This window comes from Accipiter gentilis, chromosome 34 (assembly GCF_929443795.1).
Source record: "Accipiter gentilis chromosome 34, bAccGen1.1, whole genome shotgun sequence".
Classification (NCBI taxonomy): Eukaryota; Metazoa; Chordata; class Aves; order Accipitriformes; family Accipitridae; genus Astur; species Astur gentilis.
In genome coordinates, this window is record NC_064913.1 from 16,324,940 (window position 1) to 16,341,677 (window position 16,738).

Here is a 16,738-nt window from a genome sequence, read left to right on the forward strand (position 1 = left end):
CCACGTTTTAATCCGTAAGAAGGAAATAGTATGTTATGTTCAATAAAGGAAGAAAACCCTCTTTTTCACGAGATCGAGTGCCTCCTTCCCCTCCTCTTTCAAGCAACACGTAGAAAGACTTAGTAACAGAAAGAAGCTGGAGGTCGAAGAGAACGCGGCTGGCAGAGATTACTTAAATACGGCTGGGGAAGGCCACTACGTAGGCAAATACTAATAAATAAAAAATTAAAAAGCCACACACGAAGCGTCCAAAGCGGGGCGGGGCGGCCGCTCCGAGCGCGGCCCCGGATTGGTCGGATTTTGCCGCAGACCCGCGGGCAGCGGGGAGGAACCGGGCCGGGGCCGGGGCCGGGCCGGCACCCCCGCTCCTGCCACGGGCGGGGGCCCAGAGCTGCCTCGGAACCGTCACCCGCGCAGGGCCGGGCCGGGCCGGGCCGGGGAAGAAGCAAAGAGGCGCGCAGGGCCGGGCCGAGTGCGGGAAGCGCGGGGCGGCAGCCCGGCCCCGCTCGCCGCCCGCAGAGCCGGCGGACGCGCCCCGGGGGCCGGCGCCGGGGAAAGCGGCTCGGCCGCCGCCTCGCGGGGAGCCGGCGCCGAGGCGCGCGGGGGCCGCCCGGGGGCGGCGAGCGGGGGAAAGGGCGGAGACTGCGGCCGAGCCCCCGCCTCCCCGCCGCCCGCCTGCCGCCGCAGTCCTCAACCAGGTCGGCTCCCGGGGAATATACCGCGGCTCCGCGGCGCCGGCGGCGTGCAGTGCGAGGCTGCGGGGAGCGCCGCCATGTCCGGCAGAGGCAAGGGCGGGAAGGGGCTCGGCAAGGGGGGCGCCAAGCGGCACCGCAAGGTGCTGCGCGACAACATCCAGGGCATCACCAAGCCGGCCATCCGGCGCCTGGCTCGGCGCGGCGGCGTCAAGCGCATCTCGGGGCTCATCTACGAGGAGACGCGCGGCGTGCTGAAGGTCTTCCTGGAGAACGTGATCCGCGACGCCGTCACCTACACCGAGCACGCCAAGAGGAAGACGGTCACGGCCATGGACGTGGTCTACGCCCTCAAGCGCCAGGGGCGCACCCTCTACGGCTTCGGCGGCTGAACGCGCATCTCGGACCTTAACGCTGTCAAAACACCAAGGCTCTTTTCAGAGCCACCCACACGTCTCACAACGAGAGCTGTTTATTGCTGAATCTCGGTTTCAAAAGTGTTCAAAGCATTTTGGGTTCTTTTATAGTTGTTAGAGCTCCTACAAAGTGGTGTCTTTCCCTAAACGTCCTAAAAAAACCAAGGTCCCGAGCACTGCAAAAATACCCATACACAAAAATTTAGAGGTTTTAAATTCCGTTAGTGAGTGTAAACTTAGTGCAGCTTTTATGAGGTATTCAGATTTAATTTTTCTCACTAGTGGAGGCAGTACCACCATGACGGTGACTGCAAATGACAACAATTGTGTACGTACAGCGCCCAAGCTGTGACGGTTGCAGGGCGGAAGTGCCTGTAATTACGTTAGTATTTTTTACTCCAATAGGAATGGAACAATTACAATCCTCTAATTTGCATAACACCCTTATAAATAGGGGGGGCAGGCGCCATTTTCGGTGTTGTTGAGGTATAGTGAAGACCTTGCAAAGAAACTTTTAAGGATGCCTGAGCCGGCGAAATCCGCTCCAGCACCGAAAAAAGGCTCCAAGAAAGCGGTCACCAAGACGCAGAAGAAAGGTGACAAGAAGCGAAAGAGAACAAGAAAGGAGAGCTACTCGATCTACGTGTACAAGGTGCTGAAGCAGGTGCACCCCGACACGGGCATCTCCTCCAAAGCCATGAGCATCATGAACTCCTTCGTCAACGACATCTTCGAGCGCATCGCCGGCGAGGCCTCGCGCCTGGCGCACTACAACAAGCGCTCCACCATCACCTCGCGGGAGATCCAGACGGCCGTGCGGCTCCTGCTGCCCGGCGAGCTGGCCAAGCACGCCGTCTCCGAGGGCACCAAGGCCGTCACCAAGTACACCAGCTCCAAGTAAAATGGTTTTGCACTATAAACCAAACGGCTCTTTTAAGAGCCCCCACGCTTTCCTAAAAAGAGCTGTAATTGCAACTTGAAGTTTTGCTCCCAGATTTGTTAATTAAATTGCGTACATTATGTTTTAGTTGGGAGTTTTAAGAACTCTTTTCGCAAAAGTGTTTTTGTAGTAATAAACAGCTCTCGTTGTGAGACGTGTGGGTGGCTCTGAAAAGAGCCTTGGTGTTTTGACAGCGTTAAGGTCTGAGATGCGCGTTCAGCCGCCGAAGCCGTAGAGGGTGCGCCCCTGGCGCTTGAGGGCGTAGACCACGTCCATGGCCGTGACCGTCTTCCTCTTGGCGTGCTCGGTGTAGGTGACGGCGTCGCGGATCACGTTCTCCAGGAAGACCTTCAGCACGCCGCGCGTCTCCTCGTAGATGAGCCCCGAGATGCGCTTGACGCCGCCGCGCCGAGCCAGGCGCCGGATGGCCGGCTTGGTGATGCCCTGGATGTTGTCGCGCAGCACCTTGCGGTGCCGCTTGGCGCCCCCCTTGCCGAGCCCCTTCCCGCCCTTGCCTCTGCCGGACATGGCGGCGCTCCCCGCAGCCTCGCACTGCACGCCGCCGGCGCCGCGGAGCCGCGGTATATTCCCCGGGAGCCGACCTGGTTGAGGACTGCGGCGGCAGGCGGGCGGCGGGGAGGCGGGGGCTCGGCCGCAGTCTCCGCCCTTTCCCCCGCTCGCCGCCCCCGGGCGGCCCCCGCGCGCCTCGGCGCCGGCTCCCCGCGAGGCGGCGGCCGAGCCGCTTTCCCCGGCGCCGGCCCCCGGGGCGCGTCCGCCGGCTCTGCGGGCGGCGAGCGGGGCCGGGCTGCCGCCCCGCGCTTCCCGCACTCGGCCCGGCCCTGCGCGCCTCTTTGCTTCTTCCCCGGCCCGGCCCGGCCCGGCCCTGCGCGGGTGACGGTTCCGAGGCAGCTCTGGGCCCCCGCCCGTGGCAGGAGCGGGGGTGCCGGCCCGGCCCCGGCCCCGGCCCGGTTCCTCCCCGCTGCCCGCGGGTCTGCGGCAAAATCCGACCAATCCGGGGCCGCGCTCGGCGCGGCCGCCCCGCCCCGCCCCGCCGCCGCTCCCGCCTCGGTTCGGCGGGAGCCCCGGGGGGCGCCTGCCGGGCCGCGCTCTCTTTGTTTTCCTCGGCCGGGGCGGCTCCGTGCTTGCTTTGCGTACCCGGACGCTGCCGTCCCGAGGGCTGCCCTCTCCTCCGTGCAGCCCTGGGGGCTGCGCCCCGAGCGTTCAGCGCTTTCGCGGCCGCACGGAGCGGCCTGCGGGTCGGTGCGAGAGGGAGCAGGGAGCGAGCCCCTAAGCGGCCGGGAAAGTCGGCAGAGAGGGGCCCCGGTGGGAAAACTCCTAGCCCCGAAGCTCCTGTGAAAGGAGCTCGGAGCGGCTGCTTGGGAGCGCAGAAGGAACCGCCCGCCCTTCCCCTCTTGGGGCAGCCCCAGCCCCGCAGCGCGGTCCCATGGGCGGCCCCAGCCGCGGGGCGCCGGGCTCGCTCCGGCCCCTGCAGTGGGGCAGCGCTCCTTAACGTGCAGCTGGACGCAACGAGCGAAAGGCAGCGTGAGACATGACCAACCGTGTCTGTATGACGTCTCAGAAATGACAAATAAACGACAAAAAGTTTCTTCAAATGAGCAACGCAGAAATTCTGCGGTGTATGTCGCGCTTTTGGTACCAAACCTCGCACGCGTGCTGCTTACAGTATGTTGGACTGCATTTGTAAAGTGAACAAATAACGGCTGAAAGAGTTAATGGGACTATATCTTTAAATTTAATGTGTTAAGATTTAAAATGTTACTTACACAGTCAGAATAGAAGTGATATAGCTATGGTACTTGCCAATTGTTATATTATTAGGATTTTGTGCACTTCAGACAGGTCTAACTTTTAAAAAATATTGATACAGCTTTGAAATTTCTACAGCTGTTTATGTAATGTCATTCTGGAACAAAATTCACAGAATTTAGGCAACTTCTCTGAAATATTTCCTGGCAGAATATATTCCCTAAATTCAAGGGAAAAATGTGGTTGAGATATTCATGTATTAAGTTAAAGGTGTTCAAAAAAGTACAAGTCTTTGTTATGTTTATAACTATCACTGTGAATTCCATTTTCATTCAGTTATTTTAAATAAGTTAAGGAATCGCCACTCAACTATATGCAACATGAACAGGCAAAACCAGCTATAATTTAGATTGTGTTCACTTTTTGACAGAACAGAATGAACTAAAACTGTTTATAGAGTAACCAAAAGGGGTTTTTTGCTAGTGGATCTGCCAGGCTGGTGCCTAACACTATCTTTTGGCTCCACAAAGTTTGCTTTGCTCTTTATACCTGAAAATCTGTGTCTAGATATGTTTCCTGAGGCAGTTATAAACAACCTTCTGAATACAAAAGGAAGCCTACATTTAGAATTAGACAAAATCTTTCAGTCTGTCAAAATCATAATTTTTCATAACTCTTCCTAAGTGCAGGCTCAGCATCCTAGTATAACTTTTCCCTCTAGCAGTATAACCACTGGAAGATTTGGAAAATAATCTTCCAAAGTGTCCTGGCAGAAGTGAAGGATGCAGAGCCTGAGACCAGTAGATTACAGATTACTTAGCTGCAAACCCCTTTCCCCAAAGTGTGGAGCACATTTGATGTAATTTAAAATCACGCTTTCTGGGAGGCTGCCTTGCCTCTAGGTTGCTGCAAGTGACCACAGACATGTTTCCTAAGTGTTTCTTTTACTGACATAGTCAGTTCTGTCATGGACCAGAGGGTTTTCTTAGACAAAAATAAGTAGAGCGGAAAGAAAATTTTGCTGCTGAGTATAATCCCTAATGAAGTTGCTTTTACTGTTGATTAGAGACCAATTATTATTCGGATCATTTAGGATCCAGTCTCCAGGTTATAGGTACTACATTTTCCTCATGAATTTGGACACATATTGCTGGGAGCTAAATTAGAAAGGAAACCTATGCAAGCCTCTGCTCCATTCAAAAAAAAAGCTGTAGCTTTTCAAGTGTGCTTTAATTAGGACAGTCACCCTAGTTCCTCATTAAACTGTAATGAGGAAGTTGCATTTGCTTGTTGCAGTAAGGCAACGTCTCACCATGACTGCACAAAAAAGTACATAATTAGTAAAAAACCCATCACATCAGTGTATTATATCCAACAGCAAAGTAGCTTCTAATTTTCTTGAGAGCTTACATGGCAATCAAAATCCATATCGGTATTTGCTACACCTGTAATAATAGTAATAATATTATGCAAACTAAAGTCATGTAAGATCTTTTTAATAGAGTACATTATTTCTAACATTGCAAACAAAGTAAAGGTAAAAAAGGATAGAAAAGCCTTTCATCTTACTTTTTAGCTATGAAATTCTAAGACTTTTGATGTATGGACTGACATCATTGAGTTATCCCTATATATAACTGTGATCTGTAACATTTGGGGGAGCTTGGTTGGAAGTATTTTTGCATTACAAGTTCTTTAGAATGTGAAGGTGTATTGGAATCCAGTGATACAGCTGAGGCACCATATGGATTTCTTCTTTACTACTGTTTGTTGTATAGGCAACTGAAAGGAAGCTCATTTATTTAAACTCGCTTTGCTACATTCCTTCATCCAGCAGAATTTGCTTGAATGCCATGAGTCTTTAATACCAGGAGATTTGCCAGCACTCTTATCATATAATCCATCTGACTTACAGGACATTTCCATTTCCATTTGAGGCCTCATCAGTGTGGTGGCAGCACGGGGTTCACAGCTGGTGAAACCACCAGTGGCCAAGAACAAAAATAGGGAATGTGAAGAAGTGGATCTAAGTGTCACAGAGGGTGAAAATCCAGTTACTGAGGTGAGCAGAGTAGTGAGCGAAGAGGTGTTTGGACTGAGGTTCTAAAGAAAATAATGAATTTCTGGTCAGATGTCAAGAAGAATTTGGAGAAATGTGCTGGACTTACCTCCACGCTCAGAGAAGGCCAAGGCCCTCTCCCGTGGTACCGACTGATTTCCACCTACAGGAGTTTGCTCACAGAGAAATCCCATTCCTGGAGACGGGTACCCTCACCCCCACGGGCTTTCTCTGGTATTCCAGTGCTTTGACCCAGAGATGTGCACTTGTGGCCCACAAAGCCCCCCATATCCTGGGCTGCATAAAAAGCTGCATGGCCAGCAGGTCGAGGGAGGGGATTCTCCCCTTCTGCTCTGCTCTCATGAGACCCCACGTGGAGTAATGCATCCAGCTCTGGGGTCCCCAGCACAAGGTCCAGAGGAGTGCCACAAAAATGATCAGAGGGCTGGAACACCTCTCCCGTGAAGAAAGGCTGAGAGAGTCGGGGTTGTTCAGCCTGGGGAAAAGCAAGCTCTGGGGAGAACTTACTGCAGCCTTTCAAAATAGAAAGACAGAGACTTTTTACTAAGGCCTGTAGTGACAGGACAAGGGGCAACTGTTTTAAACTGGAAGAGGGTAGATTTAGATGGGACGTAAGGAAGACATTTTTTGCAATGAGGGTGGTGGGACACCAGACCAGGTTGCCCAGAAAAATTGTGGCTGCCCCAACTCCGGAAGCGTTCAGGCTGGATGGGGCTTTGAGCAACCTGGCCTAGTGGAAGGTGGCCCTGCGCATGGCAGGGGGTTGGACAAGATGATCTTCGATGGTCTCTTCCAACCCAAACTGGTCATGATTGCGACCTTCTGAAACACATATATGCAGGGAATTGCTCTGGAAACTATAGAAAACTTGTGATGTTAAACACAGTTTTTATATCGCTGCAGTTCAAGAGAGGTGTAATTGCTGGAGATATGTAGCTGCAGCTAATGATCAATAAAACAGCGTAAGGAAGATATTACAGGTCTAAATGTATCCGCTCACAAACAAAACCCTTAGGCACAGATGCTGTTACCATATCAGAAGAGTCTGGTGCTGCAGACAGCTCTCTTCCTCTATGTTTCTCTCCACAAACCATCCCTGATGTCCCACTTTGGTTGTGATACAGTCCTACTTAAACGCCTCTCTGCTTGCGGGGTGGGGAGGAAAGGCGCAGGGGGTAGTTTCTTGCCATAGGTGATAATTTCCTTCCTCTAAGACCAGAGCATTCCTCCTTCTCCCCAGGGTATGGGGAGGGCAGAGGTGCTGCCCAGGTGGGAGCTGTGGCCTCAATGCAGTGTGCTGCGGGCCGGCAGGTGCAGCTTCTGGGAACCTCTGAGCAAGAGGAATCAGCTAGACAGTCTCTCATAATTTATAACTGTGAATCTAAAGAGCTTTAACATTGTGCTCTTGGGTGATATTTGTGCCAACAATGTAGATTAATTCAAATATTGCTCACTGATGTAACAAGAGGAATAGCTACGCACAGTGAGGAAATTTAAGAGGGGCAAGTTTGAAGATCACACTTAAAACAGGAATATACCAGCACTGCAAGGAATTTCCTCTGAATGGAAAGATTCTTGCTTACAGTGCAGGTCTGACTAGTTAAGGATCTAGACCAAAATGAGACAATTCCCCTAAAGCATTTCTCATGGTATTTCTGAGTTAAATTAAGTCACAGGGAACCTTTACATCTTTTAAAGAACAAAGGCCTATAAAGGAAGACTTCCTTCATTCTTAGGTGTAGTTATATGGGTTTGGGATGCTCTCCTATTTAATTTCATGCTGCATAGATTTTTCCACTTCCCCCCCAGCCTTCTAGTCACACCACCCCCCCATATTTCATACCATAAGTAGTCTGTAGAGTGATGAAAGATGAGCAGATTCAACATTAAGAACGAGCATTTTACCAATCCTGTTACAAGAAAAACACAAGAGAATCAATAAAATCACTACAAATGCAATTAGTGTTCTTTCATTTAAAATGGATCAGGACCTAGAAAAATCTATCACCCTTCTCCTGTAAGAGCCAGAACTTTTAAGAAATTGTTACAGAACATGGTTTTAACTTTTTAACAAAATCAGCATATTAACCCACAGCACCCAAACACTTTTGTAAACAAAGCAACGCAACTCTTTTCTGACTACGTGGGTGGCTCTGAAAAGAGCCTTTGGGTTATAATGTTATATTGTGAAAATCCTGAGCAGCTTTGCTCGCTGAACTTATTTGCTTTTAGCCTTATGGCTCTCGGTCTTCTTGGGCAGCAGCACGGCCTGGATGTTGGGCAGCACCCCGCCCTGCGCGATGGTCACCTTGCCCAGCAGCTTGTTGAGCTCCTCGTCGTTGCGGATGGCCAGCTGCAGGTGCCGGGGGATGATGCGCGTCTTCTTGTTGTCGCGGGCCGCGTTGCCCGCCAGCTCCAGGATCTCGGCCGTCAGGTACTCCAGCACGGCCGCCATGTAGACGGGCGCTCCAGCCCCCACCCGCTCCGCGTAGTTGCCTTTCCGAAGGAGCCGGTGCACTCGGCCGACGGGGAACTGCAGCCCAGCCCGCGACGAGCGCGACTTGGCCTTAGCTCTTACTTTCCCTCCCTGCTTCCCGCGGCCTGACATGCTTTAGGCGCTTGAAAAACTACAACCAGACACTGCGCGACAACAACGGGGCGAGCATACTGACGCAACGTCTGCTCCCTTTTATCCCTTCCCTGGGCGGGATTAGCGCTTGGTGATTGGCTGGAAACGGTCGTCACCTATGCAACCAATGAGAAGACGGATCCTATAGTAACCAATCAGCGACAAAGATACACCCCCGTGAGGGAAAGTCCAATCGAATTGTACGAGTTAGAGGTCTGGTATTTGCATAACAGCCCTATAAATAGAGGGCGCTGCGGCCATTTTAGCTACTGGTTTCGCTGTGAAAGAGGGGGAGAACGTACTCGCCATGCCCGAGCCGGCCAAGTCCGCCCCCGCGCCCAAGAAGGGCTCCAAGAAAGCCGTCACCAAGACGCAGAAGAAGGGCGACAAGAAGCGCAAGAAGAGCCGCAAGGAGAGCTACTCGATCTACGTGTACAAGGTGCTGAAGCAGGTGCACCCCGACACGGGCATCTCGTCCAAGGCCATGGGCATCATGAACTCCTTCGTCAACGACATCTTCGAGCGCATCGCTGGCGAGGCCTCGCGCCTGGCGCACTACAACAAGCGCTCCACCATCACCTCGCGGGAGATCCAGACGGCCGTGCGGCTCCTGCTGCCCGGCGAGCTGGCCAAGCACGCCGTCTCCGAGGGCACCAAGGCCGTCACCAAGTACACCAGCTCCAAGTAGAGCGTCTCCCGGATCCTTGCTTCTAACCCAAAGGCTCTTTTAAGAGCCACCCACATATTCCTTGGAAGAGCTTTAACACAGTAATATTTTGGGTCTTAACGCATGATATTGTACTTAAGAAATGCTAAATAGAATTTGAAGTCTGTTAAATCACATTTATGGTAGCTTGCAAGCATTAACTGTTTCTGAAATCCTTCCTGAATATTTTACAGCTTCGAGTGAATTCAAATGTGACTATTACTTAATGACTTAATATTCAAATACTCTTCCAATAAATGTAAGCAGTAATGTTCAGCTTTTTTTCAGCAGAGATGTAAGACAGTGCATTATACTACATGTTCCATCACAAATATTTTTCAATAAATGCCAGCAATATTGTTCGGCTTTTCTCAGCAGAGATCTGAGGTGTGGTACATCATACTACATGTTCCATCACAAATAAATACACATAGCTTCCACTAACTACGTTAAGACACGCCCCGAAAAATGAAGATGAGGGAAAAATAAAAGACCCCAGTCCCCTTTTTTGCATAGTTTTCCCGGGATAGTCTGAGCTTAAAAAAATTTCCCATCTGTATGAGAAGACAGGAAGCAGCCTGGTAGAACGGAAGGCAAGGACGAGAAGACCAGGAGAAGCGAGACCACCTCTGAGCCGGGGTAGATGTTTTGGGAGGACGAGCTCTCCGGGGACGCGTGGAGACGGTGTCACCGGTAAACGCGGCGCGGGCAGCGCTCGGTCCGCCGGCAGCAGCGCGGGTTTTTCGAAATTTTCTAATCGCCCAATAAGCGGCTGCGGCTTCTCCCACCAGCCAATCACAACCGGCCCCAGGGTGAGTTTTCCGAGCCCCCGCTGCCGCGGGGAGCTCCGCGCCGCTCTCGCTGCCTGCGCTTCAACCGGCCGCAGGAGCCCCCGGTGCTAGAGCGCCGTGTCCGCAGCGGCTCCCGCCGACCGCCCGGCAGGGCTCCCGCCGCTCCGGCTGCACCGCTACCTGGCCGGCAGGGTGCGGAAGAGGACCGCTGGGAGCTCTACCCGCCTCCCGCCCCGGCAATCTCCTCCTCAAAAAAGCAGGTCGGTAAAGTCACGCCGAGATTAAAGACCTGCCCACGACTGCGCTGCCAAGCGGCAAGGCCACCGCCAAGGGAGCGGAGCAGCCGCGCTGACAGTTCCCGGCTACGGTCACTAAGAGGTGTGGCGATCGCGCCCGGGCTGTTAGGGACCGCGGCGGTTAAAGCACCGAAAGAAACCTCCGCGCCCCGGAGCGATACCCGCCCTAAGCAGTCCCTTTAACACATCCACCCGCTTGCGCTGCTCAAAAAAAGTCAGCCTTCAGAAAGCGTTATCGCAGGGAATGTAAACTTTATTTTTCCAAGTCTTAGCGTAATCACGGCCGGAAGTTTAGCGTCCCATCCACTCCACAGACGAACGTCCCACGCCGAGAGTGGCGTGTGAGTAGCTCTGCTGCAGGCACGGAGCTCGATGACGGAGTGTATCAGCCCTTTTGGGGACAGTAGTGGGTGGCTCTTAAAAGAGCCGTTGGGTTTAAGCATTTCCACTTGAACACTTCACTTCTTGGGCGCCGCCTTCTTCGCCTTGGCCGCTTTGGGCTTGGCCGCCTTCGGCTTCGCCGCTTTCGGCTTCACCGCCTTCGCCTTGGCCGGGCTCTTCGCCGCTGCCGCCGCTTTTTTGGGCTTGGCAGCCTTGGTCGCCTTCTTGGGGCTCTTGGCCGCTTTCTTGGCCGCGGCGGCCGCCGGCTTCTTCGCTTTCTTGGGGCTCTTCTTCACCGCCGCCGCCTTCTTGGGCTTCTTGGCGGCGCCGGCGGGCTTCTTGGCCGCCGGCTTCTTGGGCTTGGCGGCGGCTGCCCGCTTCTTGGGGGCTTTTTCCTTCACCTCGCCGGGCTTCTTGCTGAGACGGAAGGAGCCGGAGGCGCCGGTGCCCTTGGTCTGCACCAGCGTGCCCTTGCTGACCAGGCTCTTGAGCCCCAGCTTGATGCGGCTGTTGTTCTTCTCCACGTCGTAGCCGCCGGCGGCCAGCGCCTTCTTGAGCGCGGCGAGCGAGAGCCCCTTGCGCTCCTTGGAGGCGGACACGGCCTTGGTGATCAGCTCGGTGACGCTGGGGCCCGCCGGCTTGCGGGCTCGGGAGCCGCCCGCCGCCTTCTTGGGCTTCTTGGCGGCGGCCTTGGCGGCGGGGGCCGCGACGGCGGGCGCGGCGGCGGGAGCGGTCTCCGACATCGCTGCAGAGGCTCCTTCCTAATCAAAAGAAAGTAATTGGGCTACAGTAACCCCGATGCCTGAATTTATAGCGAAGCGGTGATCTGTGATTGGTGCTTTGCAGAGCCCGCCTAACTGTGAGCCAGGAAGAGCTTTTCGTCCTCCGAGTCTGTGTTTCTTCGGAGTTATAAATTCATATTTTTTGTAAAATGCGTGCCACGAAATCACCCCAGGTTCTTCGGGGAGCGAAGAGAAGACGGTGGACTTTCGTTCGGGGGAGTTTCTTGCTGTCGGGACCCCAGATGAGAGAGAAAAGATGTGTTTAACGCCGCGTTGTGAAGGCAGGGAGACCCCGGCAACGGCAAACTTTTGTTTTTCCTTCTAAATTAAAATAAAACCCGTAGATGAAAAGTCTCCCCCGTAACGCAGGCTTATTCTTTAGGGGCTTTTCTCCAGATTGGGATAGAAACCGAGGGGGCAGCTTCGGTACTTTTGTCGTAAATTGATTTCAAAGAGAAGGAAGTAACACAATTTCATGGCTGAGCTTTGAATATGGATAAAGAATCGGCTCCCTTAACCATATCTTTAACTATTAAGGATACAGTATTTCTACAGAATTTCGAGTTTCAGGAAAATAAGAGACCTTCAGAGGAATATATATACTGTTGAAAAGTGTCTGGAACTTCTCAGGGCTCTGCATTTTTTGCGGAGTTCTCTAAGTGAACAGCAAGATTTTGATATTTTTACAAATAGTCTCTGTTTACAAAATGAAGCTGTCAGTGCCTAGTTAATGCATATAAATTCCGGATAAACTGCTAGGTTAACGCTTTCTCGGTTACAGTAGTGTATACTATTATTCTTTAGGACATACAGAAGTCAGGAGCATACTTACAGGGTAAAAATGTCAATCACCTATAGATACACTAATATGCACCGTATGCTACTTAAACATTAATGCAGCCAGCTGAAGCCTCGATTCTCTCAAATAAATGAAATAATGTGGAAATTTGGCCTGCGTGAACAGAATGCTTCAGCTTCAATTTTACCTATAAATATTTGGACACAAGTTGTTGGGGTTTTTTTTTTTGCCTCCCCCTCCCCCCCCCCCCCCAGGTTTCATAAAACCTGCCATTCTGTTCTTTAAAGGAAAACACTAGCCAATTTAGGTTTTCATCCAAACCCTCAGATATTTACTGAAATAATTTGCAGACAATCCTCATAAATCAGAATCATCTTTAATTATTATGATCCCACTTAATTATTAAGCCTCACAAAGTGACAACAGCAATTAATTGATTTTTTTAAGGACTGCTAGGAATAGTTTGGGATAATTTTTGATTAAATTAGAAGACAAAAGCCTGGACTGGCTTCTAATTAAAAAGCAGCCAGATTTTTTTTCCTTGATTGAAAAGAACGAATTAAGCCCAAACCTAATATTTTTCCCCATTGTACTTTGTAAAAACTTGTCATGCAAAACGTCAGTGGACTGTGTCAGCAAAGGAGCATCTCTTCTAGTACACATGAATTTGAGATTCTAGAAGACAAGTAGTATGTTGCAAAAGGCCCTGGCATTTATTTTCATACATTAAATGGTGAAGACACAATTAATTTATACTTAATAATAAGTAGTTTTAGGTGAAATGAGATAGATGAAAATGGCAAGGATAAATGAAATACATTAGAATAACAAAAGTGAAAACAATGAACTGTCAATTTTTCATATTCTGTTTTAGTTCTATTTTTATTTTGTTGTGTCTGCATGCAGGCCAGCTAACAAATACTTTGAAGGAGAGGAAAGGAAAAGCAGAGAAAGGGAAAAATTGGGCTTTTCAGTACCCCACAGTAAAAACCAGAGTGAAAGGCATACAGACAGAAGTGGGCTGGGGAATCTGCCACGCTTCTTGTGAACGTGACATCGGTCCCACATAAGCAACTAGACCAAATCCACGGTGGCCATAGATTTTGACCGCTCAGGCTGGTAACCCAAATGAATAGGAGGAATATGTTCCTGACAGGTAAAAAGCTAGTTCCTTGTGGCAAGAAAAGGGCATTATGCTTATTTTCCCGGTTAGGTGAACGGAGATGGGCATAAAGCAGGATGAGACCGTAAGTGATACAAAAGCCAGAGCCGGGAAGGGTTGTCAGCTCTCTGTAACGCACCTTCTGCTGGGAATAAGGTCTGAAAGAAGTTTAATGTGCCTTGATCTCTGTAGCTTTGACGATTTGGTGTTAGAGCTCTACGACTCTGGCTTGTTACACTCCAAACTGGTCAGGAAGCTGGGAGCAGCTGGGAGCAGCTGGGAGCAGTTGGGAGCATCTGGGAGCAACTGGGAGCAACTGGGAGTGGACGGTACCCACTGGTGCAGGAGCGCGGTTGTAGGCCCGGGGGGGGGATCCTCTTCACCAGCTCCATCCCTCTCGCCCACACATCTGCGCAAGTTTCCCTTCAAGTTTGCTCTTGGTAAACCTGTTCTCAGCCCACCGGGGGAGGAGGGATTTCCTTCCCGTCCCCCCTCAACCGCCGCAGATCCGAGATGCAGAGGGGAGGCAGGAGGAGAGGGGCGAGGAGCCCCCGAGCTCGCTCCCTACGCAGCAGCAGCCGCTTGACCTCCATCCAGAGCACGCAGGGGCTGCTGTCCCTGCGCTGTGAGACGTTGTACAGGGACAAGGTGGTCTCTGTTTCAATAAGGGAAGCAGGTGAAGAAGGTGGTTATCTGAGGATTTCGAAGAGCAGCATTTAGGACTTCTCCCACATTTAGTTCTGGAGGCGTCCGTGTAAATCTGCCTGTCTTTTAAACAGTTCCCTGCTCCCTATTCTGAGCTGCACTTCTGAAGCTCTTTGCTTTTCCCCAGTGGTCTGAGACACTGGAAGACTTGGCAGCTGGCCTCCGGCATTTTGTGTCAGCATCCTTTATTGTATCTATTCCTCAGCCATCACACTGGCTCTGTTCTGCACAGGGAATTATCCCTGGCCTACTTCTGAGCAGTGACAATTTTCCTGGTCTTACCAACCATTTCTACAAAAGGCGATCTTTTTTTAAAGAGAAAGGCTTTGGAGCTAGGAGGCGGTGTGAAAAGGGAAGGCTTTGCTAGGGTTATTCTGCTCCCTCCGGCCCCAGCAATGACATTTTCTAATTAACTGGATGAAATAAACTTGTCAGAAGCTTTGAACAATTTTCAGATTTGCATTGCTGGAAATAGCTGTTAAATGCAACACTGGATCAAATAACAATTCTCAGTTTTGAGAGACATCAATCACTATCTACCTTACAAATAGCATTGGTGTTGCCCGGGGTGTTTTACAGATAAGAGAAAAAGACAAAGCAAAGCGAGCATCTCGCCACATAACTTAGCAAAGCAGTGGTAGAATATGGAACAGTTTTGCAACCTGACGGAGAACTTTTCGTCCTACCAAACAACATTACTTGAAAAAAAATTTTGAGAGTGAGCTGATAATAAAAATTGTTTGCGGTTTCCATGTGAAGAGACAAATATTATGATTCTTTTTATATTAAATTTCAATCAAACAGCAAAGATTGACAGTTCTCCCAGTTTTCCTTTCCAAGCACCCTGCCCAAATGCAGGCTCTGTTTATCTCCTACTCAGGACCTCAAACCAATTTCTTATCCCTCCTTAAAATGCATATCTTACTTCCCCAAAGCAGAACCTTCCTTCCATGCATCATCTCACGACATGCCCCAGCTTCCTTCCTTGCCTAGCAATATAGGTGCTACTGCAGATTACAGAAGATCCTGCAAATTGCCAGTGTATTTTCCAATGCAAGGATCTTCAAAACAAAAATAACTCACAGATAACACAAGAACTCACTTCTAAAGCTGTATAGCAGAGAAAACACTTGACTTTCTTCTTATCAAGACAGAAGCTCCACGTGGAGGAGAAACAGATAGATATTAGTCAACTAGAGGCAAATTAGACATTCAGACTGCAGGAAACAATCCAAATAAGATGATTAGCCAAATCTAGCTGAAAGCCTACACTCATTTAATTATAATTACTATTGGTAGCCTGGTGAAGACCCAGAGAAATTACAAACTTTTAATTGAAGCATGATATCTTCTTGACAAAGAATGATTTTGCAGACATGCAGGTGATCACTCTAAATATTAATAATAAAAACACAATACCAAGGTCAAAAGACATTAGTCAAGTCTCTGGCATGCTGCAACTATATTGACAGCTGATTCTGCAGTTGTAAAGTTTACATAGTAGGGAAGAGTTAAGGAGTCAAAGGGCAGTCAGTAGTAAAGAAGCCTGTATCCTTTTAGATACATACTTCAACTAAGCTAACAAAAATATACTGACAAGTATTTCAGTGTTAGGGCAATCGGACCTCCTAAAAAAAAAGTATCTCACTAACACCTAATGCAGTAGGTCCTACCCCCATGCTCAAAGAAGGGTCAGCTAGAGCATGGAGACACTACACCTTCTCTGGCCAGCCTGTTCCAAAAAATTCTTCCTTATGTTTAAGCAGAATTTCCTGTGTTTCAATTTGTGCCCATTGCCTCCTATCCTGGGCGCTACTGAGAAGACTCGGGTTCTGTCTCCTTTACTCCCCCCATCAGGCATCTGAACACGTAGATAAGGCTCCTCTGAGCCTTTTCCTCTGGCTGAACAGTCTCAGTTCTTTCAGCCTCTCCTCATCTGAGAGATGCTCCAGTCCCTTAATCATTTCTGTGGCCCTTTGCTGGTCACACTCCATTTATGTCCATGTCTCTGTTGCGCTGGGGAGCCCAGGACTGGACCCAGCACTCCCGATGGGTCTCACCAGTGCTAACTGGAGGGAAACTATCATTTCCCTCAGTACTCTTTTGCAAATACTACCTCTTCAGGTTAATTTGTGAAACCTATGTGATTAACCCTGAGTGGCACTCCTGCTGTTTTTTAAATTTTGGTAATTAAATAAAGCTAGCTTCAAAAAAACATTAACTCTCACACAGCCCTTAGTTTCAAGGATCGTCAAGACCAGTTTAGGCTGCCCTGACTTGGCTCAGTGATCATGTTGTCCATGACTGTAGGACTTATTAAGGCTAGTCGGAGTCTCAGCAAAACTGACACGCTAAAAAAAAAATTATATCTACATTCACGTTGATTAAAAGGTAGGGAGAGGTGACTCTCCTGCCTGACATACCTGGTAAGTATTTGCCAACCAGCAAAAAAGAAAGGCTGTGCATTTTAATGAATCAGCCTCAAAATCTCCTTGTCTGTCCAGAAAATGACAGCTTAAAGCATCAAAATATTCCTTCCAGCTTCTGAAAGCCTTCGGATCAGAGATCCTCTTTTAATCAAACTTTACATCT

General features: G+C 50.1%; 5 protein-coding genes across 9 annotated transcripts in view; 2 read left to right on the forward strand and 3 right to left on the reverse strand.

The window, feature by feature from the left end:
- Positions 1–1,447: 1,447 nt before the first annotated feature.
- On the forward strand, positions 1,448–2,097 carry LOC126034536 (histone H2B 7). Its single transcript, XM_049792339.1, has one exon. It carries the CDS (start codon positions 1,629–1,631, stop codon positions 2,007–2,009), a length of 381 nt encoding a protein of 126 aa, XP_049648296.1. The 5' UTR covers positions 1,448–1,628; the 3' UTR covers positions 2,010–2,097.
- A 45-nt stretch (positions 2,098–2,142) lies between these two features.
- Positions 2,143–2,653, reverse strand: LOC126034541 (histone H4). Its single transcript, XM_049792344.1, has one exon. The coding sequence runs from the start codon at positions 2,574–2,576 to the stop codon at positions 2,265–2,267; it is 312 nt and encodes a 103-aa protein (XP_049648301.1). The 5' UTR covers positions 2,577–2,653; the 3' UTR covers positions 2,143–2,264.
- A 3,072-nt stretch (positions 2,654–5,725) lies between these two features.
- On the reverse strand, positions 5,726–8,833 carry LOC126034524 (histone H2A.J). Of its 4 annotated transcripts, none has more exons than XR_007504646.1 (3): positions 8,204–8,833; positions 7,739–7,805; positions 5,726–6,717 (listed from the first exon to the last, which is right to left on the reverse strand). XR_007504646.1 is itself a non-coding variant. In XM_049792324.1 (2 exons), the coding sequence occupies exons 1-2, from the start codon at positions 8,501–8,503 to the stop codon at positions 7,797–7,799; spliced, it is 309 nt and encodes a 102-aa protein (XP_049648281.1). In that variant the 5' UTR covers positions 8,504–8,833; the 3' UTR covers positions 5,726–7,796. The 4 variants fall into 4 exon arrangements, 2 of the variants coding, with proteins under 2 accessions (XP_049648281.1, XP_049648280.1); XR_007504645.1 differs by having other exon boundaries at positions 5,726–7,225; XM_049792324.1 differs by having other exon boundaries at positions 5,726–7,805.
- LOC126034535 (histone H2B 1/2/3/4/6) lies at positions 8,820–9,574 on the forward strand. Its single transcript, XM_049792338.1, has one exon. The coding sequence runs from the start codon at positions 8,832–8,834 to the stop codon at positions 9,210–9,212; it is 381 nt and encodes a 126-aa protein (XP_049648295.1). The 5' UTR covers positions 8,820–8,831; the 3' UTR covers positions 9,213–9,574.
- Positions 9,575–10,093: 519 nt separating this feature from the next.
- The window catches only part of LOC126034515 (histone H1.10), a 30,676-nt gene continuing 24,031 nt past the window's right edge, over positions 10,094–16,738 (reverse strand). The window contains exon 2 of one of the 2 annotated variants that reach the window (XM_049792312.1): positions 10,094–10,826. In XM_049792312.1, coding sequence (XP_049648269.1) covers positions 10,776–10,826 — 51 coding nt within the window. In that variant the 3' untranslated portion in view covers positions 10,094–10,775. Of the gene's footprint in view, positions 11,477–16,738 lie in introns of those variants that run through there. The other variant, XM_049792313.1, reaches the window with a different exon arrangement.